The 25,772-nt window shown below is 38.4% G+C and overlaps 1 protein-coding gene across 3 annotated transcripts in view; it reads left to right on the top strand.

Moving 5' to 3' along the window:
- adgrb3 (adhesion G protein-coupled receptor B3) overlaps positions 1 to 25,772 on the top strand; it is a 117,384-nt gene that overhangs the window by 32,193 nt on the left and 59,419 nt on the right. For all 3 annotated transcript variants that reach the window (XM_034101259.1, XM_034101257.1, XM_034101256.2), the window contains exons 3-6: positions 16,385 to 16,495; positions 18,953 to 19,114; positions 23,921 to 24,085; positions 24,836 to 25,000. In XM_034101259.1, the coding sequence (XP_033957150.1) occupies positions 16,385 to 16,495; positions 18,953 to 19,114; positions 23,921 to 24,085; positions 24,836 to 25,000 (603 nt within the window). The remainder of the gene's footprint in view (positions 1 to 16,384; positions 16,496 to 18,952; positions 19,115 to 23,920; positions 24,086 to 24,835; positions 25,001 to 25,772) is intronic.

Below are 25,772 nucleotides of genomic sequence, written 5' to 3'. Positions count from 1 at the left end.
GATACTGAAATCTGTATTTTTTAAATCTTTTTTTCCTTCTAATTTGTTATTCTCTTCAAAATAACACACTGTTATTTACTCACCAATAACACACAATTATCCTTGCTTTTATTTATTGGTTTAATTCCATAATCTCGGGATTTTTTGGCGTCCGTCAGGAACTGAATTTCAAAATAAATATAACCGTAGGCATTTCGATCGATTACCCAAGATCCTCAGCTATGGTTTTAAGCTCGCTGATTGGATGTGTTAGCCGCAATGCATGCTGGGATTTGGTGTTTATATTATATGAAATCCGGAAAACATTTTAAAAGTATAAAATAATACTTAATTCCGAGTGCTCTTGCTTTTCTCTTTGAAAGTCATCACATAACGGCATTGTAATACACGGTTCGGCTGCATTACATATTACAGATCTGCCGTAGTTCTTTATTTAGAGAGCCCTGATGAGAAGACCTTTGGAAAAACTGGAAGAAATGGCGCCGAAACTGAATACTTGACGTGGATCATAAATATATCAACAATTAAAAAACTTCTCAATTTCTCTTCACACAATACGTCTCCTTGCAGTATCAACACTAATTCGGCTGACTTTTACATTTGATCTAGTTCATAGATAGGTTATATTTACACCATAACGGTGCACAGCTGATAGAAAAGGACTGTAGTTTTCAAAGATATTACTGATTTTCTTTGAATGTAAGAATGTAAATACTGAGTCTGAAATAGTATAGCAATATGCTGTAAAATGATGTGAAAGCATGCATAAAACTATACATCTTCAGATGTTGTACATACACACTAATAATACAAAGTTATTATGGCTGTGTGCACCTTGTGTGCACCTCCTAGTGGTTAAAGCACGTTATTGAATTATTGTTTTTATGTTATATTTGATTACAACAATATTAAGGGTACATACTTTCATAGGGGGAAAGTATAAATATAGAAATATGGAATATAAAAAATCAAGAAGATACTATAAGTGATCTCTACAATAAAACAGTTTAGTGCAGGATGTACACCATAGACTGTATATATAAAGATGTACACAGATATTAATAGGAGGAGGTGCAAAACAGAAAAACAGATTCACCTTTATTTAAACATTAAATATTAAATATTAAGCCTGACAAAGTAATTAACGTCTAATATATTGCTTTCCTGCAATGTTAACTATGTTGAAGCACTTATTTTAACTGATATTATACATATGGATTATACTCTTATGTATGTAGATAGAATAAGAAATGTGCAGAATATGACAGTTTAATGGTGGAGGGACACACATATTGATAGATGTCTTGTAATGCACTGTTGAGGAACCTGTGACCCAAGTTTTTCATTCATTGCATAACTACACCGTAGTTCCATCCATCCATCCATCTTCTCCCGCTTATCCGTGGTCGGGTCGCGGGGGTAGCAGTTCCAGCAGAGAGCCCCAAATTTTCTTTTCCCTGGCGACATCAACCAGCTCTGACTGGGGGATCCCAAGGCGCTCCCAGGCCAGCGAAGAGATATAATCCCTCCACCTGGTCCTAGGTCTACCCCTTGGTCTCTTCCCAGCTGGACGTGCCTGGAACACCTCCCTAGGGAGGCGCCCAGGTGGCATCCTAACTAGGTGCCCGAACCACCTCAACTGGCTTCTTTCGACGCGAAGGAGGAGCGGCTCAACTCCGAGTCCCTCCCTGATGACCGAACTTCTCACCTTATCTCTAAGGGAGACACCAGCCACCCGGCGGAGGAAACCCATCTCGGCCGCTTGTATCCGCGATCTCGTTCTTTCGGTCATGACCCATCCTTCATGACCATAGGTGAGGGTAGGAACGAAAATGGCCCGGTAGACAGAGAGCTTTGCCTTCCGGCTCAGCTCCCTTTTCGTCACAACGGTGCGGTAAAGCGACTGCAATACCGCTCCCGCTGCTCCGATTCTCCGGCCCATCTCACCGCTCCATTGATCCCTCACTCTAGAACAAGACCCCGAGATACTTGAACTCCTTCACTTGGGGTAAGGACTCATTCCCTACTTGGAGTGGACAGTCCATCGGTTTCCTGCTGAGAACCATGGCCTCAGATTTGGAGGTGCTGATCCTCATCCCAGCCGCTTCACACTCGGTTGCGAACCGATCCAGTGAGTGCTGAAGGTCGCAGACCGATGAAGCCATCAGAACCACATCATCTGCAAAAAGCAGTTACACCACCGTAGTTGTGTATGATATGTCAATAAACCTTTGAAAATCTTGAAAGGGATGTGCAAAATAGCCATAATATACAGTCTTTAATTAACTATTAGTAGAGAATAACGAGTAATGAATATACTTTATTACTTGTTTCCATTCATGTCAATTGCAGATACATGTTTAGTCTTCTCAAGCACCAACTATCAAATATCTCTCCTGATTGTTGGCACTTGACAATCACCTTACCTGAATTGTACTCAGGTGTAACTAAAGTCTGATTTAAGGGTTGTTTATATTTCACATAATTAATCAGAATCTGCAAAGTAACTCAAATAAATGCAGTGGAGTAAAAATACCAGGTTAACCTCTGAATTGTAGTAGAGTAGAATTACAAAGTAGCAATGAGCTGTCATGTGGGTATATATTAATGCTGCGCATTATGGACACAAGTGATTTTCACCCATTTATTAATTATATGTTTTACATTTGATAACACCAATGTGTTTAATACGGGCAACTTCTAATTGTGGGAAAAACGAAAACGTTCAGTAGAGACGTCCCATAGAACATTTTGCGAAACACAATAGCCAGCATGTGTAGTTCTGGAGGGGTGTTCGATTCCAGTTTTGGATAGTCTGGCGTGGTTTCGTTCCATTTCACACAGCTGTTTGACGCTCTGCGTAACCTTACGGAACTGTAGTCCTAAACGATAGCTGGGGATTATGGGTAGTGTAGTGTCTTCGGCCATCCTAAACTCAGAAATGTTGACAATCGCAATGATGCTCGAAATGTCCCTTATAGGCTTACGTCTGTTTCCGGTTATTTTTATTTTGAAATTCAGTTTCCTGACGAACACCAAAAAGCCCGAGATTATGGAATTAAACCAATAAATAAAAGCAAGGATAATTGTGTGTTATTGGTGAGTAAATAACAGTGTGTTATTTTGAAAAGAATAACAAATTAGAAGGAAACAAATATTTAAAAATACAGATTTCAGTATTCTGAGGCTCTGAGCCCCATTTATTTTCCTCACAGACGGCAACAAAAGTCAGAAATTATACGATTTAAAATAAAAGCAATAATTGTGGCTTGATATTGAGTAAGAACATGTTTTATGAACCACACAGCTTCCGGTCTTCCACGACCCGACCGGAGAAAAAGACGTGCTGCAGCCTGCAGGCACGAAACACGTTACCAGTAGAAATACATTGCTTTTAAAATCGTGCTGTGCAACACGAAAAAAAGGGGCAAATCGTGATGGTGAACACGAATCAATAGATTAAAAATCGTGTTGGTGAACACGAAATGCCGTGAGACTGGGTTGGTTAGGCATATCCCAACACTGGAAGAAATAAACAAAGGTTCTCGTACTAAGACTTGCACCTGGTTCTGTACTGCTTAAATGTTGGGGGTTTTCCTTCTGGTATGGCATAGGCGCATAGCATATACCTGATTTTAGATAATAATAATAATAATTTAACAACCATAAAGCTCCCTAACACATATGTTTAGTGTTATGAGCACTTAAAAAAAAGGACATGACAGTTAGGGGTCTGCAAAATGATTCCACTGGTAGAACAGTTGCCTCTAAATGTAAATGTACTGTATGTGTATGTGCTTCTGCTGCAGCAAAACACAGATATTGTCATTTTCGTCACATTTTAAAATGTTAACTGGATCATACCTTCAAAATCAGAAAGTGAGCCTTGCAATACAAATCCCAATTTCCCCTAACAGTCTCAAGTGATTTTTTTTCAGCCCAGGCAACCATCCCCTCGTCTGAATTATGTTCATATATTAAGATTTTCTTTTCTCCATGTACTGTTGCACTTTAGTTGTAGACATATTTAAGGGTGAACATAATGTGGTTTTTATCATTCTGCTCTTCCTTTTGTCTGCACACTGTAATTTTCCGTAAATAAAAGAATAGTACATTGTGCCCTCTGATTACCCTCTATTTGTATATCATCTTATGTCCATGGAGATTCAATTACTGGCTGAATATAGTTGATTTATGCACCATTCAGTGCCGCTCATTTGAAAATCAGGAAGAAATGTAGAAAATATGCATTCATCATTCCCTCTAAATGCCATAATGAGGTGAAATGATAGTCAGGAATAAAATGGTTCCGTGATCCATTTGATGTACTATCCTTTTTTACTGTGTAAGTAGCTGTGTGTGGAGGAAATTGTAGCTATTCCGATGTCCTTGAACTTTTGCCTAGTTAAATACATTCTAATTAGATTAGAGCAAGGGGGTGCATGTAAAGACAGCTTTTTTTCCTTTGCTGATTAGAGTGAGGGAGAAAATATATGCATGGGGCTGGAAAGCTCATTAAGGCTGCTCTCACAGAAGTGCAAGGGAAGTGGAAGGAACACCCGGCCTCGCAAACAGATCACAGTTTGTTTGTTTGTTTGTTTGTTGTGTGAGTAACACAGAATGAACAAGTGGCAGCCTTCATATGCGGAAATGTTTGATGCATCACTCTGACTGCGGCGTACGTTTTGATTCTTTGCATGTACACAGCCGCAAATCTTCAACACGAGTATTTAAAAACTATTTATTCCAAGCAATTCAGCGATTCATTTTAATACTGGGAGTAATATTAATTCTGACATATTCAACCAAGCAAGATGATGTAGAATATGCTATAGCCACGACAGACTTTTCTGCCAATTAACTGCTTCACCTGGTACTATCAATGAATGGAAGAAAGAAATCGACTCCTTTTAAAGCCCGAGAGCACTTTTGGTGAGAGGCAGGAGACGTGAGGGCTTTGACTGCATATCAGACAGGTACATCGACAATAACGTGAACTAGCTGACAATAGGTCAGACAAGCTATTCAGCAAAAGCTATCAGGGGCCTTTGGTGTCGAGGGCCTTTAAAACTCCACGTTTCTCTGCAGTGAGCGTGTTGCCTGCTCCCTCTCTCAGTTCTCTGCACAGCTGAATGGACAGCGGCCATTGTGTGCTCAGATAATGCACTTCAATCATCCTTAATGTCATCACAGCCAAAAAGGCTCAGGAGCTGAGTTCGAAGAGGCTTTATTTCCTCCCATATCAGAGAACAAAAAGTTGTAATAATAAAATGTAGGACTGCACTTGTTTTGCAGCCTAAATGTACTGACCAGCTCTACTAAGACCTGTGTTTTGTGTATAAGGATGCAAATGCAAAAGGCTGCTATAGTTGATTCTGCATGCACATTTGAAGTGGCCTGAGGGGGGGAAACAATTTAGCAGTCATGTTAGGGTGAAGCTGATTGAATTTACTTATTTTTTAAATAACACTTAATATTCTGGACATGGTAGGCTGCAGCGAAAGCTTGTGGTGTGGTAATCAATTCCATATATTGGCCAACGGTAAGATGTTGAATGGCTAATTGACCACAGTAATGGTGCATGGCTATGTGGTGGTGGACGATGGAGACGTGCACATTAAAAAACAATTAATTTCCAATACTAATGTCACTCTTGGCTGCCTCTGCTGCTGCTGCGTATAACAAGGAGCTGTCACTGATTAGTCCTTTCATACTTCATCTAGGATTTGATCCAGGCTATGTAACAAAGCCTTTTTGTTTAATTTGAGACACATACTTTAGCTTTTTTTTTTAAGCTACCTGATTGTTTTTGTAATCTTTTTAAAGTATTTTCTCTCCTTGTTTGCAAAGCTCAAGGTCATGGTCTAGTCAATGACTGATATAATGTTCTGCTTATAGCCACTGAGTCAGATTTATTTCACTCTTGTCTACAGTATATTTCAAGCTGCAGCAGTTATTCTTTGGCATCTCCACATGGCAGCAAGACATCTTTATCAAAGTTTCCGAAATCATCAACATGACTTCCCAAAACTGCAATGTCTTACCTCTAATTATACTTTGATAGCGGCTGGGGTGGATTGGAAATTAATTTGATTAAAAAAAGCCAGCAAGTTCAGCCATCATGATTCATTTTGCTTTCTGATTTGGGAGTGTATGCTGGCTGTGTATTCATTCAAATTGTGATTTATTACATCTAGCACATGTTTATTTATTCATGTATATGCACATGAGTATTCACTTTGAAATGGTTACAGTGCTAAGCAACCATATAGAAATAATGTAACCACACTAAGGCAAGAGTTTGATTATCGAATCACAGTTAATACATTTACCTTATAAAGTGTCTTAATGATGCGTTTCATAATCAAGTTTATGCCTTGAAAGATGTTGATGTTTTTCATTCTTTTATTTCTGTTGATAAATGAATGCTGCTTTCACCCAGAACAGTGATGTTTTTGTTTTAAGTCACATTGTCGAAACAGCTGTTTGTACTCAGGCAAAGCAAGTTGCATGTGGTTGTCACCATGGCTTAGTCAAGGAAAATCTACCACAAAAAAAAAAAAGTGCACATTTATGGAAATGTTTCTCTATGTGTTTACTCTCCTGCTCTTCATCAAATCTTATAATTATGAATATTGATATAAAGGCTTCTAGTGGAAAATAACCCAAGACCTCATCCAGGATACAAAATAAAAACAACACAAGCTGATTATTCAAATATGAAACTGTGCCCTTCTTTCAGATTTCACACAATTAAATGCCCTGCTGAAATTACAATTATCCTCCACATAGACTCATTTCAACAGCGCTATTCAGCATTATTAAAAATTAAGATAATGCTTTTTTCTACTAATTGACCAGTACTTAGCATGTCTTTGATACAGGGTTGCAAAAGTTTGAAAAAGAAGACCGTGAATTCATGGATTCAACTTAAAATGTGTACCCAGCAGTTTATTTTAGATGCAATATCCTTGCAGAACCTTTCCTACTGTGATTGGCAGTTTGAGGGGGAGAAGGGCAAATTATCCTTTTGAGAAAGAAACATTTTACTGGGAGTTTTTTTTCTCTCTTCATAACATTGTGTTGCAAGTTTTTCTCTGAAATGTTCCGTGATTCCAGAGATCATCAAGTGGCTAAATCCCCTGCCTCTTGAACTAAATGCCCCCCTTGTCTTGGGACTGAATCCCTGCAGTTTTCTCGACAGTGTTTTTAATTTGCTCTCTCCCTCAACACTGTATAGGTCTAAAAAAAGAATAGAAAACCCTATATTTTAGAGAGAACTCTCATCTTACTTTAAAATGCTCATTCTGATGATGATGATGATGATGATGATGATGATGATGATGATGATGATGATGATGATGATGATGATGATGATGAAGATGATGATGGAGTTCACTGACTTTTATGATTAAAGCATGACCATTAATAGAAACGATAATACAGTGTTAAACCAAAAACAAGCACATCACTTTTTGAGTAGAGAACTTTGTTTTACAACTGAACACATATATAAAATAAAAAACATAGTTGTTTTGAAATGGGAATAAGGAAGAATAATATATTGCAGCACAAATACATGTACTTACACAACCAAATTACAATCCAGTGCAGCCATGCATTGCAATTTGCAATAACTGGGATGGTTCTCATGTTCCCAGACATGGCATTAGAAACCATTAAACAAAATCCCTACTGCGCCACTGTCGTGCTCTTGTCTGAGGACATTTCAGCATCACCACTGTGTCCTTGTAATTATTTTGGAGAGTGCATTTTCTTTAACATGAGCTTAGCCAATGAGCGAAGGCAGGGCATGTTGCAGGCATCTTCCTCATGACTAACTTGCATATGACACAATGTTCCGTGCACTGATAGATACAGGGTGGCAGTCTGTAGCGCTGGGTTTTAGCCCCGCAAAAGGATCTGACATGATTGGTGCTGTGGAAAAGCTGACAGTATGAATTATGTAAGTCTCATTAGGGGCTGTTGGAAATGATTTATCTTGCCACGAAATATGGCCATCCAACCACATTAGCCTACATGGTTACAGAGTCCATATTGTGTTTGGCTCTTTTAATTTCTTAGCTATACCATTTTCCGTTTATTAGCGAGTAGTTTCCATGGCCGGCAAACGCATGACTCTATTAAATGGAAGGTCATTACTCTGTATGCCAAGCAAAATGGCTTAGAAAAGGACAAGGTATGCTCTTTGAAAATTGGCTGCAGCCGCAAAAGTGCTAAAAAATGTGTCATGTTTCTCACTTGACAGATGCATTGCTTGGCTTGGTGGCATTGAGCTTGGCAGTGTGTTTGACTGCCAGGTCATCCACCAGGGTTGTGCGCTTCTAGTGATGCCAAGAGCTGCCTCCATAGTCCCTTCCATGTCCCTTAGCAAAACCATTGTAGTGCAGCATACCCCGAAAGATAATCATGAATAATTTACTACAGTATATTAAGATCATATCCTGCTGGTCAAAAAGGGAGAAAAAAATATCAATTGTTTTGAGGGAAAAACGTACAAGAGAATATTTCATGAAATGCTTTAAGCAACTGACGAGTGTCCCAGATTTGAGAAGGCCTCAGCTTTTCATGCAGGATGAATTGTGTAGTTTCATGTAACCTGACTTCTCTCTCTCTGAAATGGTTTCATTAGTAATCCGCTTCCATCCTTGTTTCTGTCGGCGCACAGTAGTCCTTTCAGTTTGTGTCCCTGCAGCAGCCCCACTTTTAGTCATGGGTGGTTCAGCAGAGTCGCTTGTCGAAAAGGCTGGTGATTTTGCAAGTTATAAGCTGCAATCTTGGCATTGCTTTCACTTAAAAATGCTCTATAGGCGGATCCATTTTCTGATAGCATCATGCAGCGGAACTGAAAGCACGACACATTGCTCACATTATCATGCGGTGGGTACATCTTTGTGAAAACCCGGAATGGATAAATTAATATCTTCAATTGTTGTCTTTTCCAATTTTTTTCTTTTCTTTTTTAAATCAAAATGAAGTCTTTTGGGACATTGATAAGCAAGCAATTGTTTGCGAGCCCAGACATGTGGATGTTGCTTTTGATTCTTGTGATGACAGATTATTATAGTATAGCTTAGACTGTGGAATATATATATATCTAAACAGTGTGGCTCTAGAAAGAGATTCAATTGACACATGTTTGGATGAGTTGAAATGATATAAAGAGAGAATGCTGAGGCCCGTTCCCTGAAGTGAGCGGAAAAGAGGGGGAATGATCTGCTCAAGGCACCCAACAACAGGGCTACTTGATGCAGTGCTTTGATAACGTCAGAGCTCCATCTAGGTTGCTTTGTGCGGTACTGCTCAATAACCTTGTGATTTAGCATTGTGCTGTAAATTATCAATGCAATCTGCAGCAGCCACTCATTTGTGTACACATCAGTAATACAAAATACATCTTCTCTACTAACAGCAGACTAGTTTCTGAGTGCTTGTATCACCACACTCTCCATTTTTAGGCGAGTTCACACAATGTCTCAATGAGGTGCAGTGGCAGTTGCATAGCATTCTAATTTGGCTTCAATCTAAGTCATTAGGAGAGTCAACAGGAAGCAAACAGATGGCAGAAGGAATATGATGGATAATTGTACGTCTCAGAGGACAGTTCGTAATTTGTATCTGATTCTGTGCAACCCCCTCATTTTCTTAATGAAGGACTAATTGAGTTTTTTAGATTGGCTCAAGCATATGGTCGCATTGATGGTGAAGAGTTTGTTTAATGGCTGTAAGGAGAGACATTGAAGACATTTGAGAACACTCATAAGTAAGTTTATGAATGGTAATCCGATTTTCAAGGTTTAAGAAACACTTAAGTGCCAGTTTAGAGTTGGAAGTGTTTTAATGAGCTAAAGTATGATGCATCTCCATTACGTCATAATCATCATCATATTTATGATTCTTTTTTTTTAATTAAAAATATACTTACTGTGACAAAATTAAATGTATTACCCTCTCTCCAAATAGTTGGACCTTTGCTTTACCTATACATAAATGTATTTTCACTGTTTTTATCTTTGTCTCTTTTATGTATTTTACTGATTTTCTATTGTTTTTCTATTATAATGTTTATTCCTCTCTCTATTGTAATAAACTTGTGTTAATTGTTAATTGTTTATTTTGTAGCGAAAAGCACATAATTAACCATAACAGGTTTTGAAAAATGTTCTGCTTCGATGTCTAGGTTTTATTACTTTCAGGAAACAAGCAAATAAAAAGGCGCTGTCGGAACAAACAAGATGTTGAAGGACCATAAATGATATTGCAACTGTTTTAGCATGTGGTCACTCTTGACTAAAAGTCAATGTCTGCTTTTAGCGTTTGGCATATTTCCATTGTAATTCCTGACCGACTGAACACAAGCCCAATATACTGTATCTATAACTTTAAGCATGTTACAACCCAAATGTATATCTTACATTTGACCAACATTTGACTGTAGCTCAGTTGAGACAGGGTTTACAGAAAGTCAAAGGGAAGTAAGGTATTATTCATCCTGGTCTGCATGGACTGTCCGCATGTCTCTACTTTGGGAACTCACACACTTTAAAGTGTAGTGGTAATGAAGTGGCTCTCATTAAGAGCTACATTTGTGACAGTCAGTCAGTCAGGCAGGAATGCATGGAGGGCAGGAAGCGTAGCGCCCCTGATAGAAGCTCCTCGTAGGGGCCTTTGAGTAAAGGCTCATTTCATGCAAGGTTAGACACATCAGTCATTGGACATGGGGCTGGCTTTTACTGCCTTTCAATAAAATTACACATGGAACGCGTCCACACAGTGAAGATGAACCTGGACATCAAATATCTTCCATTAGGGTGTCTGCTGCTGGCGTTATCACTGCGGGTGTGTAAGCCTAACATTCTCTGCATGCACTATTCAAAGCCGGTCATGGACCCTTTCATCCTCTTTGATTGTGTGTCGAGTCTTTATTTGTTTGTAATGTGCGCTGCGAGTACTTGTGGGACATTAATTAAATCAAGCGTACGTTGGGCCACTAATTAAGCTTGAAAGCATCAGTGAGCTGTGATGGTCAAAAAAGGCTCTGAGCCCACCAGATCAGGCTCACATGAATAGTTGGGCTTGGGCACACTGTCCAGAACTATCCATGTTTGCACATCTTTGACACTGTGATGAAGGCCTGTGCGGGCCACAGCACATTCAGTAACACTGTTGCCTTAAAATGGAGCCCTGGTACCCCCCTGTTATAACCTTCATGTATTGTCACCTGCTGAGGTCACAGCACAGTGGTTACTAGATTGCACAGCCAGTAATTTGACCGGACATTTTGGCCAAAGGTTTCCATTGTTTTGGCTGTCTTCGGCTTCATCATGCAGTGTTATGCTAACAGATGCTCCCTTTGATATCAGCTACTAAAGCTCATTCAAACAAAAGAGTTATAATCCTTTCCACTGCGGCCAGACACGATAAGATCAACTTGCAAAGCAGTGTGACTCAAAAGACCAGCCGCCAAATTACATCAGTTTCTTAAAGTTATATAATATGTCTAATCTTATCCCTCACCTCCTTATTATCAATCAATCAATCAATGTGTATTTATATAGCCCAATATCACAAATGTTACATTTTTCTCAGTGGACTTCACAGTGTGTACAGAATATCAGTATGACAATACGACACCCTCTGTCCTTAGACCCTCGTACAAGGAAAAACTTCCAAAGAAAACCCACAGTTTAAGGGAACATGGGAGAAACCTCAGGGAGAGCGACAGAGGAGGGATCCCTCTCCCAGGACGGACAGACGTGCAATAGATGCCGTGTGTAAATTGAAAAGACAATACATTTGCAACATAGGTAGTCCAAATGTTTGGAAATGCATGTGTGTATAATAGGAAGATGAATCCACGAGGATATCCATCCAGGACCGATGATCCAGGACCACAGCCACGACTCAAGATCCAGCGCTCGCGATCCAGAACACAGGACCGCAGGATCATCCATGACTCCGGATCCCGGCGTATATAGACACCAAAATTATTATTATTATTATTCTCTTGATTTGTTAATAATCCCTGACAAAAAGGAAACATGGCTGCCGTTATAAATTGATGGCACAGCACAGTTCTGGCTTACTCCTTTAAAAATCAATCCTGCCTCCACTTGAAGTAATTGCAGGTTTGATGTAGCACAGTGTTACTGAATAGAGTGCTAATTCTGCTTCTTACTTCAGCATACTAGGACTTTTTAAAATGGTAAAAACTGAGCTTCAGGAAGAGGGTGTATGTATACATTTGCATTTGCATTTTCCCGTGTGTGTGTGTGTGTGTGTGTGTGTGTGTGTGTGTGTGTGTGTGTGTGTGTGTGTGTGTGTGTGTGTGTGTGTGTGTGTGTGTGTGTGTGTGTGTGTGTGTGTGTGTGTGTGTGTGTGTGTGTGTATTTTCAGGTGTCTGTATTTCTTAAAAGTAGGCAAATATCAAAGTTTGATTGTCGTGGCTTATGTCTCAGATACAGAATACTGGCAATTGTAGTGAGAGGAAATCATGTAGATGGTAACATATGATGCTGTTTGTATATCAGTATGAAAAGGAAAGTTAAGAAAATAAACAGCATTTACGAGTACATGTATATATTTGACCAGGGGTCCCTGTTTACAATGTACACTGTATCTTTAAACAACTTATTTATTCCAGTATGATGCAAGTTGCTATGATATTAATTATGGCCTTTAACCTCACTTTGTTCAGTAAATACAGCACACTGTTCATTTACATCATTTCCATTACAGTATCGGATATATAGACTAGCTTATGAATGCTTTCTTCATGTGCCAATTGTTCCCTCAGTTCTAACTAATTTAATGCATTTACTATCACAATATACTGAATATAAACTAAATTAGGTCTGCTTGTAAGCAATTCAGCAGCAACTTGTTCCCCCCATTGGATCCAGACTGTTGTAGATTATTTACTTTTTTAAATGCTTGCTGGAACACGCTGCATGGATTTGACCTTGTGTTAAAATGTGTTGCCTGCTGGGAAAGTAAAAGTGGCCATTGCTGATCTGCCAAGGTCATTGGAGTCATTCAGCTCCATATTTAAGTAAAATCTATTTAATCTTTAATCTTAATCATAAGTATTTCTAAAGAGCAATGCCACTGTTACTCAGTTTTGTCAATCCTGCTCCATTTATTGGTCACAATTAGAACCCTATACATGTCAATCCTTCATTCTCAGGCTCAAAATGCATGCATAGTCATTGTTTAATTCCAACAAGGGAACCTGCATGCAGAACAAAGTGAATGAATCTGTCATTGCACAAAAGGAAAGAACGCTAACAATGACGGATTTCTCTGAATGACATTGCCCTGTGCTGTTTGAGCTTTATGGATATCAATAATAAGTGTTCACTTCAGTCTTGTCTGAAGGGCAGGCACCTCATTCATCTTAAACTTTTTCTTAAAAACACACTGTTCTGAATACTGGCCAGAACATGAAAATGATACCGTCTCAAACTGAGGAAAAGAAATGACAGGCTAAATGCATCATCTGCGCTTTCTGCCTTGTAATACAGTGGAGACGCATTGTTTTGGGCTGCTTTGAATAATGGCAAACAGTCGGCCACCATCAGGTATTAAAATGCAGGTTTTTCTCTGATGTTCACGTTTATATAGCTACGGAATTGAATTAAATCAAAGTAGTTCAATTATACCGTTGTGCTTATTTCTCCTAAGTTTTCTGATGTCGTGTTTCGAGATTCAGGCTCTTTGAAACGCAATGTTAGGATTAACATCTTGGCTTTGTAGCATCAAAAGTGATTCCAGTCTAGTACAATTCAAACTGAGACTTATTATGCACAAAAATTACTCATTTTTTATTTGTGTACTAAGAGATTTAGCTTTTTTTTAATGGCTTCCTGTCCAGAATGATGAAGATATAATTAAGCATCAGTGATGGAGAGATGAATCCGTGAGGATGAAAAAACTCTATCTAAAAATGTGTGAAGTTTGATTTATACAATGTGTGCTCTGTAATGAGTACACAGTAAGTTACTGACATCACGCTTAATTCCATTTGTATAATCCTTTTCATGTTTCAATGCTTGTGTTGTTCATCACAAGCCGCATAGAGCTAGATGAGATTAGGTGTGACTGACTGCAGGGCAAATATAAATGTATAATAGGCTGAGTTGATCAATGTTTTGCCGAGGCAAATAATTTCCAAAGGTATGATGGAGTTACGATCAATGATAGGCGAGGACGGTCATGTTGATTAGTGTTTAAAAAGGACAATGTAGAATATAATAGCCTGCAGCATTATATAGGTCCTCCTTCATACAGACATGGAACAATCTACTTATATTAAAGATGCTTCTAAAAACAGAGAACTGGGTAGTTTGTAACAAAGTGAAATTCATTTACTTCAAGCCCTGTGGCCTTGTCTACGTTTGGGCTACAACTGTTGCTATGTTAGGGGTTACAGAACAGTAGGAATGATAATACAATTTAATTAATTGTTTTTTGCATTTTATATTGTATCTTAAAAGTAAAAACAATAAATAAATGCAAAGCCATTTTGTATGTATTGTCTAGCCCCACTGAGCCAAGTGGCATGAAAGTGCCTCCATATGCTTTCTTATAGCTCTCAGTGTTTAGTTTCACTATAAATTCATCAAAAACCAGTGAGCCCTGCTTTTTGTATGATTTCCTGCAAAGAAGCAGACATGCAGGCTGACTAAATCAGACAACCCTTTTATTCTGCTAAATAGGGAATTGGTTGATGATCCAAGACACCGCAGGCAGGGTAGAACAGAACAGAGTAAAGAGGTAACATATCAAAGTATAAGTAGTTAGCATCGCACGACTGAACGCTAGATTAACTGCCCGCTGTTTGTCCAACCATCAGGGTACCTGCACACTTTTTGGTCCGGCACAGACTCCAAACAGTGTGTTCTGCTTAAATTGAGCAAAACAGATTTGGACACGATCAAAACAGACTGAAGGACCTTTGAACGCGCTTATGAGTCTCGTTACTTTGTGCAGTCATGGTTCCTGAAGATCCAATCAGCTTCAAAAGGCTCCGATGTTTGTTTCTACCTGGCGGCTTCCTCTCCTTTCATTAAACCCTCGCAATATTCTAATTTTGTCTGCAAACACAAACACAGCTTTCCTGATGCTATAGTGGGAAGGGATGTTGTTTGAACACAACCAAGTATTTTGGTCTTGATTTATTTATTAATTTTCCTTAATCCAATCATGGAACATGTTTGTTGATATCATTTGGCTAATGCCAACAGTCTGATGTGTGGATCAGACAACTGTCTTTTCATGTACTCGAGTGATTTAACGTATAATTAGTCCTAAAATCTCAGCTTTCAGTGGAACATGATCAGATGAGATGACAGATTTCTCCCTCTAAGCCTCACGGTGAGGGAGGTCAGTCTCTCTAGGCTTACAGTCTGCTGTAGGGAATAAAGGAAAGTGAGGCTACAAACTACATTAGAAGAGATGATTCAAACATCCCCACTATCACCACTGATGCATTGTATTGTCTAATGTACTAACATAAACTATGTGTGAATTTGTTGTTGATTCATCACCTACATTGCAAATGATAAAATCACCTCATAAGGACACACTGTTGAGAGTAATGCTTTTGTTCAATTGAAATTCAAAAACAGTACGCATCAGCTTTCTAAGTAAGATAAATATAACAAAGAGTGTCGATTTACTTAAAACAGCTGCTGCAAAGTCTTAATTAGATGCAATACTGCACGCATCACTTTTCTCAGTGTGGCGTCGGAACATTGTACTCATTGTCTCTTTGTCCCTTTACGGGAAACAAAGAGGGCATGCATTGTAATGAATACAGCTCAGAATACATTAGTCGAATTTAAAAAAAAAAGGCTCACAATATTTACGACTGGGTAGACAAAAAGGAAATCCTGCAAAGATGACAAACTGTTGAGGAAACTGTGGATCAATAGCATGTTATCTCCATGACCCCCTCCTCTGTGGCTTCCTGATGGCTTACACATTTTTACTTTCATTGTGTTTTTCTTTTGTTTTCTGGGTGTGCAGGAGGGTGGGGAGGGTGGGGAGGGAGGGAGGGAGGGAGGGAGGGAGCGGGTCTGATGAAGTGTAAGAGTTTTTAAAAAAACAATGTGAGTTTATCTGCATGTTTGTATGTGTCTACGCTGTGCTTACAAGCTCAATTAATACTTCCAACTCACCCTTATAAATCCGTTGCATTGTTCTATGCCCTAGAGTCAAGGACAAATTAAATACTTGTGTGGTCTTTGTTTCTAGCCATGTACTGCAGTTGCTTCGAACATATTGAAAAGAGTATGCTTTTGTTCTCAGAAAATCATGTTTAAGCCTAGATTTTTATATGAACCTCTACTTTGTCCCATAGAATATGGAATGATCGGAGAGCATACAGTAAAAAGTCAGCGGCCAAGATCAGTTCATGACACAAAGGCCCTGCAGGAGCAAGCTGAATCTGCTAAATTTATGGCACAAACTGGTAATACCGTAGTTATGTTTCTTTACTTTATTTTGTTAACTAAACTTAATTTCATCATGCATGCTCTCTATTGTACTGCACCTTTTAAGTGGAAATGTTTTGCATTATTATTTTTTCATTCTCTATTGCTACATATGAAGTAGGAAGATACATTTCCCATTTCTCTTAGAGTATTTACTTTGAATATAGAACATAATTGGGTTTTGTGGGTCTGTTTGTTTTATTGTCACACAGTGAGTTGGCAAGTGGGTTACTCGTACAGTATATTCATAGAATATTAATTAAACAGCAGTTTAAAACTAAGACCCTGATGTAGCTAATTATTTCCTCCAAGGCATGATAAATTAAATGTCATTCGATGAAAAAAACCCACCCCTTCAGCCAAATATGAAACACATACTTGGCAAAAGTTGAACTGATAGATGCTGCCCTCAGAGATAAAATTAGGCTTTGTTGCTTAATCAAGTGTGGCATCCAATAAATTAAAAACAGAATTTATCTAAATTCACAATGAGTTTTACAACCTACGACCGTAGCATTTTTTTTTATAAATCAGAGAGTATTTCAATAAGTGACAGAACTATTAAAGCAAACCTTCATTTTGCTTTTTTTATTATTTAGTTGTTTTTGCCTTTTTCCACAAGAAACATTGAATCCCAGTGGGTGGGTTTAGATCTAGCTGAGACTTTTTTATATATTTTTTTGTTGATGTTTGGGAAATGTTTTTTCATGTGTTGTTCCATTTAAATTGCAGTCATCATTCGAAAACACCTTTCATTAACATCTTAATTTGCTACACACCATACATACATACCTATACTAACATATCCTCATTAACACCTCTCCATTTTACACACGCCCTAGGTATGTTGTTTCCCTGTCGAGTCGCATCGCTGTGCTTTTCTGTTTCTCATTCTCACACAATTTACTCTCCCTGTACTGCCTCATTTAACAAATTGATCCACCTTTCAGTCTATTTTATGATCTGCAAAATTAAGGGCAGGGTTTAGATCCCTATTTGGCTCAATCTACATGTCCGCGATAGTACATGCTGAGAAACTACTTTAAAGCATATTGTGCTTAAAATTATTTTACGATTGATTTGATGACTTCCAATGACATAAATGTATTCAGAGCTGCAATTGAAACTATTCCTCACATTAAATTACATCTCTAATGCATAAAGCCTCAAAAGGAAATGAATACTTCACCTGAGAGTTCAACATAATCAAACACCAATTATTCGGTGACTACTCTGATGCAGGAATTTGATTGCCCATTCACTTGTCACCAAATCATTTATTCCTTTTTTCATTTAGGCTACCATGGCTTTGGAAATCATCCCTCATCATGATAATCCACTTTATTTAGAATTTCATGGGTTTTTGACATCTGACCCTTTTAGACAATGAAGATTGAAAGGCTCAATGCTGTTTCTTCTTATCTTGTCTCATCTTTTTGATTTAACTCGAAAGATATCTTGAGATCAATTGAACAACTATGATTCATATCTTTACTTATCTGGAACGAAATGCAAAATGTTATTATTTAATTATAATGTGAACACATGCAGATTTAAAGTATACTTGCCAAAACCTTGCATGTGCACAAAGGCCTGGACAATAGAAAGTCCACTCTCAATCTGTGGCTAAAAAATATATATTTCTTCTGGGTACTCGCAGTGATTGAGCTTTGAGCCACATTCACACAAGTGTAAATGGCTGTGACCTGCTCAATAAAATCAGCTAACTTTTTTCATTTTCCTCCACCCTTAGGAGTTAACAACTTAAGATTGATCATTTTTTGTCTCCTTAAACACATAATTTGCTCCACTGTTGTCAAGGTAACTAGAACGTTTGCTGCAGTGCAAGGGAATCCACATCTCAACCTTCCGAACTAACACCCATCCAATTCAATTTTATTTTTCTCAGACGTTGTCCTTGCATGTACCCATGTTTTTATGACTTTTTCCTTTGTTTGTTGTCTGCTTTGTTTAAACATATTATTGGGTTTTATAGAAATGCATGATGTATTTTCTTAAGGATGAAGTGAAACAGTTAGATGTTACCCTAATATCTACTGTTATTTCTATATAATCATAGCTATGCCTTCACTGTGATCTTTGCATAAATGCTTATTTTGATGTAAAAAGAAAATCTCTCCTAAACTAAAAAGATTATTGTCAATGCAAATGCTTTTTCTATGATTGTAAAACACTTTATTACGCTACATACAAATGAAATCAACTGAAGAACTAAGCCAGTATTTATCAAAGATCACATAGAGGTAGTATACATGTACAATAGTTATGTAAATCGTAAAGCCCCACTTCACCCCAACGTGCCTCATGTTGGCCCCTCCCCATTTGACTCAACCTGCCAACCTTGCCCCGTACTGTAAGCCCTGCACAAGGACCATATTGCTGCATTTAACTAGTGTCACCCTTCTCCCACACAGGTGAATCAGGTGCAGAGGAGTGGTCCAAGTGGAGCTCATGCTCTGTAACATGCGGTCAAGGGTCGCAGGTGCGAACAAGAACATGTGTCACACCATACGGAACACACTGCATCGGCCCTTTAAGAGAATCAAGGGTTTGCAATAACACTGCCCCTTGTCCAGGTAGTGTTAGCCGCAGATTCTTGAATATTAATGTTTTGCTCATTTGTTGTGTGTAGGAAGAAATGTGTTGTTGTGTTTTAACAAACTTTTCAATTTCTCTTATTTAAGAATGTATGATTACTGCAGTTATTATTCCTATAATGAATCTAATGCTTTCTTTTCTTTGATGTTATTTTGTGAATGTGTTTTTTATTATCACGTTTGTGTTTTTCATTTCATTTAACTGTGAAGTGATTCATCAGCATTGAAATGGTTTAATGACATTTGGTTCTGCATCGCGCTTGGGGAGCAGTAGATTCTGATATGTTGTCAGCTTCATTTCCTCGAAGGTCAGCCGTACATTTTTAAAATAGCTTGGCAGTATTTCTGCAAACGCGCTGGAAGGCATTTCTTCCTCAATCCATGATGGCAGGACAGATGAGTCACTGGCAGGCAGGTATCCGCATCAGATGCTTCTCTGACTGGTGGTTGCAGCGCTAATGTTTGTCTGTATGCGGACAGAGTGTCGTCCTAAACAAGTCTACCTTATCCAGTTTTGTTAACAAAGACAAATAGAAGGGATGAGACTCTGTACTCATGTTTTGTTAAGGTATTTGATGGCACTGGTTAAGGTAGTGCTTCTGAATCTGCACCACTCTTAGGTGATTATGGCTGGTAAAAAAATAACTACTGCAAGCTGCATCCTCGGACAAACTGATCTATGATGTACTGTACTTAATTTTTAGATGTGTCATGTGGAAGTGGGAAGTTGGAAGTTGGCAGTTGGCAGTTGGCAGTTTTCAGAAGGGTCACTCTCTAACTGTGCGTGGACATTAAGAGCTAGAACGAGAATGAGTCATTTCAAAGAGCAGTTGCCTAAATACCAGGCTTGGTGTGTCTCCTCTTTTGCCATTATTTTTAGCCCGGACAGCATTCAAGTTCCAATTTCTCAAAAGCTACACAGCCCAATCCCAGGTATATGCATTAATTTGCATGAATAATTATTAATTTAGAGGCAGAGCTGCCCATTCATTAATATCCTTGATTTATGTTAAGACCTGTAGACGTTAGGCATTTGCTCATGGCTTATTGTAGATCGAGAACTTTCCTTCGCATCAACACTTATCACCTAATAACTGGGCCATAACACTCTGGTTCAATTCAAAAGTAATTTAGACTACGTTAGAGCTTCTCATTTTGGGAGAAAATAAAAGAGGGAGAGGCTTTTTAATGTAAGTTTTGCTTTAAGTCTTCTTAAAAAAAATACAGGTTATAAAGCACTCCAATATCCCAGACAGATCAATTCCCTCTGTTCAAATTGTGAGTAGTATGCCAAGGTGGAAAAATACCTCCAAAATAGCCTATTAAATAACAAATCACAACCAGTCTAAAAGCAACCTTACCTTAGAGCCAACGTCGCCGAAAACATCAACATCACGGATGAACAATGGATCAGGCGCTGCAGGCTGAAATCAGTTCTGTTGTTGGGCCTCCAATCCCACTTATGATCCGGCTCTTCCAACACAATGCTTCTGCCACAATATGATAAAACTTCTGCTTTACAATATTCCTTTTACCTGAATCATACCCTTTTTTAACCAAACCATTAACCCTCATATGTATTATTTATTTATTTTATTTTAGAATTCTGGAGTAGTTTTGCAGAAGAAAGCAGTCCAATCCTATTAGATTTGTTTTACAGTAAAGGATTTACCTGCAGGGCCAATGCTCACATCCAATATAACATTTGTTTTTAACTATAGCACAGAATACAATACAAAAGAAAGACAAGGTCAACATCCAGTATTGTGATGTAACTATCTAAATTATTTAAACTCGCACTGCATGGTTTCCTCAAAACACATGCACACTAAGTGCAAACAGCAATATCAGGAATACAACAGAGCATTGTGTTACCCATTGCGTCATGGGTGGTGTACTTTCAAAATGGCTAGACTTACTTTCATTTACTTGAGTTAATATAAATTATTTATTCTTACAAACATTTCGCAATGTGTGGTTGGGCTTTTATTAACTTATTATCGTATCAGTCAACGTGAGAACACTAAATAAATCGCTATCTAATTAAAAATAGTTGTTGCACTATAGAGATATGGTTCCGTCCATGCCATTAAAGCCCACTGCCACCAAAAACACATGTAAAAGCCATACCTTTAAATGTTTTTATGTAAATGCGTTTTCTCAGCTTGTTAAACTAGCAGAGTGAATACAAAAATGTGCCAATTAATCGAGCATGCGCATTTGTAACGCACCTTCATACAGGAAGTTAATGCATCCGCAGATTTATTTTCAAAATAAAACTACGCTAGCTGTGCTAATGCCACTGAAGTGTGTTACTCAACGGCAAAGGTAGCGTTTCTGTGGGTTTTAAATGTGTTTTTGGCGACAGTGGAGTTATTGTTGCTTGGAGGAGTAAGAGTAGAACTTCTCCTTCAGGCTTGGGCTGTTGTTTGATTGTGGTTTTGTTATGGGATTTGTTGACAAGAAGCCTGGTAAATGGATAAAATGACGTCATAATTAGCATGTAAACAAAGCTTAAACATGCAAGAACATAAAATCATTTGAGTGTTTTTTTTGTATCTATTGTAATTAATTCAATTATTAGACCGTTTCTTTTTTTAGTCATCAACTTAGTTTGAATGCAGAATGTAGTTACCTGGAATAAACAGAGGACATTTGCATAAGCAGTATTAGCTTCCATGGAAACAAAACATAGGCAAAAACGGCAGGTGCATTACAAACTACAAAAGAAAACACTTACTACGTTACAATCTATAACATATTACAATAATGAAATCTGATCATAACCACATCTTATTTCATAAAGAAACAAAGGAGGAAAAGTGCTTACAACATAGTAAAGACTGAAATAAGTTGTTTATTTTATTATGTAGTTAAGTTGGGCACCAGGGGAAGGCTATGTGAACACATTACAACCTCACTGGAGTGATATGAAAGAGATCAACTAAATCCCAGTTTACCTCAAATTAATGAAAACATTCTTGGCAAAGCATTTACTTTGTCCACGAACTTGTGCTGGTCCAATCATTTCCCCTCTTACAGCACAGTAAAATTGCTCATCGCCACACCCGGGAAATTATGGCTACAGTAAAAAAAAAAAATTAGGAAGCAAAATCCTATTCCATCACTAATACAGAAGCTTTGTTGACAGCGTGCTTTGAACTTGAAATGTTCAAAGTAAATGCTTTGGCCACCAAGGGACACTTAGCTAAGTGCATCAAAGCATCGCCTAGAGGCAGTGCCTGGTACAGACACTAACCCCCCCTTATGGCAGACCATCAGCTTGATCCCAATATCCAACTATTCTACAACCGATCCTGAGATGCAACTAATATACTGCAGGAACATTAAAGCTATAGATAGTGAGCCCTCTAAAGTGGACAAAGTAGTCCTACATACATTTCCAAAGGTCTTAAACCTCCTTTGTATTCCATATCTCAGTGTTTTTTCTGATTGTATAATTTGAGCTTTATTTAACCAGCTACAGTAAGAAACTTTTGGTAGTGCAGTGTGATTTTGGTTTGATACAATTTCAGTCCCCTGAAAGCTTGTTTGGGCGCCTCAATTCTGTCAGTAAATTCACTTTATCTCTGGTATAAAGAAGCCCGATGCTTTTGAAACTAATAACAGAAGTTTAGCTTTTACATTTTGACTTGTGTTCATTATTTGAAATGGCTCCTACATTTAGCAACACTGCAACTGTCAAGACAAGGCAGGAGGTGTCTAACTTCTCTCTGACTCTCAGATTCTCCCTTTTTGCTCTCCACAGAAAAAGTTTTAAGCCAATAGCAAATATCCTCTGCAGTTCTTTAATAACTCACCACACCGTCAGCTAGAACCCAGTTAAACTTATACTCAAACCGAATGCAATAATCGCGAGGAGCGATGCCTTTTGCCATCCAAAAAGTAGTTTAAAAGCATCAATTCCAATATATGTATTTTAATAAGAAATGTATGAATATTAGACATTTACTATATTATTTTGAAGAAAATTATCTGATGTGTTAAATAGTGTAAATGCAGAAAATGCATTTGAAAAATGTAAGAATTATCCTTTTAAATTATAAGTTTGTGAAATGATTAAAAAGAAACACTATATGCCAGACAACATTATAGGCTCTGAAACATTCAAGCATAATTTACTCAGGCTCTGATGAGGAAACACCATATTAAACATGTCAATAAACATTTTCCCCTTGGATTTGGGCTGTCTATGCTGATACTGAGTCTGGGTGGCCATTTTATTACGAATCGTAAAATGTTGGCAGTTATTCAGAGGTCTGGAACCAGGTTACGGGCTGTCTGCTTTGAGCATTACCATGATAAGTATGTTGGTGCAACGACAGATTTGCAGAACCATTGTCAGCCCACATTAACCTGAAGGTTCGCAGCTATTAGATTCCCAGTCAACCAAGAAGACTCCGCAAATTGTAACGCTGTGCAGACCTGCTGCTCCGACACCCACACCTTGAGAATCAGGCTTCCCATGTTAAAAACTGCTGTGTTAAAGATTTACATAATTATCATATCCTTTGCCTTTCCTGTGGCTAGAAGCATTGTTAGTGGGATGGCATTTATTATAATGTATTAAATGTATGTAGGTGATTGAAGCTTGCGGCTGAGGCTTTGTAAAGCCCCGCTGTGTCTGTGTGCTCAGTGTTTAATTTACATTAGTTTTGATTGATTTTATTTCATTTATTGCGTGCAGTTTTTGTTATGGGTGTGTTTATGCAATAGCAGAGACAGAGACATTGATTAGGCCTGACGCCTTTTCTGTGCCCGCAGTACACGGTGTATGGGAGGAGTGGTCACCGTGGAGCCTGTGCTCATTCACATGTGGCCGGGGGCACCGCACTAGGACTAGGAGCTGTGCCCCTCCCCAGCATGGAGGCAGGGCCTGTGACGGACCTGAGACCCAGACTAAGCTTTGCAACATAGCCCTATGCCCAGGTATCGTCTATCTGCTCTGTAAATATATTCTAAATAACAATATTTACAATTTTCCCTGAAGGCATCATGATGAATAGTCTCATTTAAAAAGATACATTTTTGAGAATGGTAGCAGTTTACCTTATATATTTCTATATATAATCCCCAATCAATACAGAGCTTGAAAGTTGAGTAAAAAACTGAAAAGGAGCCAGGTCTGTGGTGCGTATAAAGAAACAGTTCCTATACTGTAATGCGGTTTAGGAAACCCTGTTGAGAGTCACTACTGTAGGCTAATACTCAAAATATCCTATCCATAATTGCCTGTGAATGGTAAGCAGATTAGTAAAGATGAATTTTTCCACACAATACATGTTAGCTTTGCTTTTGTAACAGACTACTTGAGAAAAACACTCTATCCCTGTTGCTTTCCCTCTGCCCAGACAGGGAAAAAGGAAGACAGCTGACATACAGTATAAACTCTGCAGTTTTTGCCCTTGGCATTTAATAATATAAATCTTAACATAATGATATTGTAAACACCTTTTATGTTTTATTCTCCTTTTGCCTTTGGCTATGTTGGGAATTCTAACGAGAGCAGGAAACAAGCAGTACAATTCTGGAAGAATCTTCAAGTAGTCATGACATTTTCTTTCTGCTTTTTGGCTTCCAATCTGAGAGAGAATAGTGATCTGAATATCTCTCATTTCTATCTGCCCTCTTTTTGCCTTCACATGGGACATGCTTGTTGGGTTGTGGTGGGTGCCTCAGTGGACGGACAGTGGCAGGAGTGGAGCTCTTGGAGCGATTGTTCGGTGACCTGTGCCAATGGCACTCAGCAGAGGACCAGGCAGTGCTCAGCGGCCGCCCATGGGGGATCTGAGTGTCGCGGTCACTGGGCAGAGAGCAGAGAGTGCCATAATCCTGACTGCACAGGTAAAATTCTGAGCCTCTTAATTATATATCCGCTTTGATGTCTAAATACGAAATCATGAATTAAATTGAGGGGGAAAGGAAAGAGTCAAAACAACCCGTCCCATATTGTCCTAATCATCATCAACCTATAGCCTATTATCATAACTATCAGTTTAAAATATAAAAAGCCGCCAGATTTTCCTGAAATGTATTACTCTTTCTGTTGCGTACTGAAAGGCTCTGCAGCAAGAATCAAGTCATGTTGTAAGAATCAAGAATAATGTCTAAGACCATGCTCGATCAATTGGATTTGTGAAATCCATTTAGATATACTATGCCTTTCACATAATTCAGGGTTAGCTGTCGGAACTGTCTGTCAACATCATAGATGTATTAGAGGCTTGACTATGTCAGCTTAGCGGTCTCCATCAGGCTTTGAATTGTCTGATCATATGAAGGGCCCGAGCACTCTCATAATCTCCTGATGCAATTTTCACTGTAACAGCCTAAAACAGCTGGCTTTGTTTTGCTGGTATGTGTGTGGCGAAGATATTCCTCTGAAATATTTTTAACCAGTCAACCTTTATGCTCTCTTGGTCCCTTTTAAATATGCTTCTGAATGCGTATTTCCAATATGTGCTTATGATAATGAAGCAGAAGATGCTGTTGTTTGCCTCACGGTGCGATGATGCATTATACAATTTATTCATTTAATGAGGCCTACCTATTTAGCAATTCTTATTTGTTTGCGGGGTGAGAGATCAAACATTAGCGATACAAAGCCGTCTAAGCC

This window comes from Pseudochaenichthys georgianus, chromosome 15, assembly GCF_902827115.2.
Source record: "Pseudochaenichthys georgianus chromosome 15, fPseGeo1.2, whole genome shotgun sequence".
In the NCBI taxonomy this organism is placed as follows: Eukaryota; Metazoa; Chordata; class Actinopteri; order Perciformes; family Channichthyidae; genus Pseudochaenichthys; species Pseudochaenichthys georgianus.
Note: the sequence above shows the minus strand (reverse complement) of the source record. Positions and strands in the feature narration are given on the sequence as shown.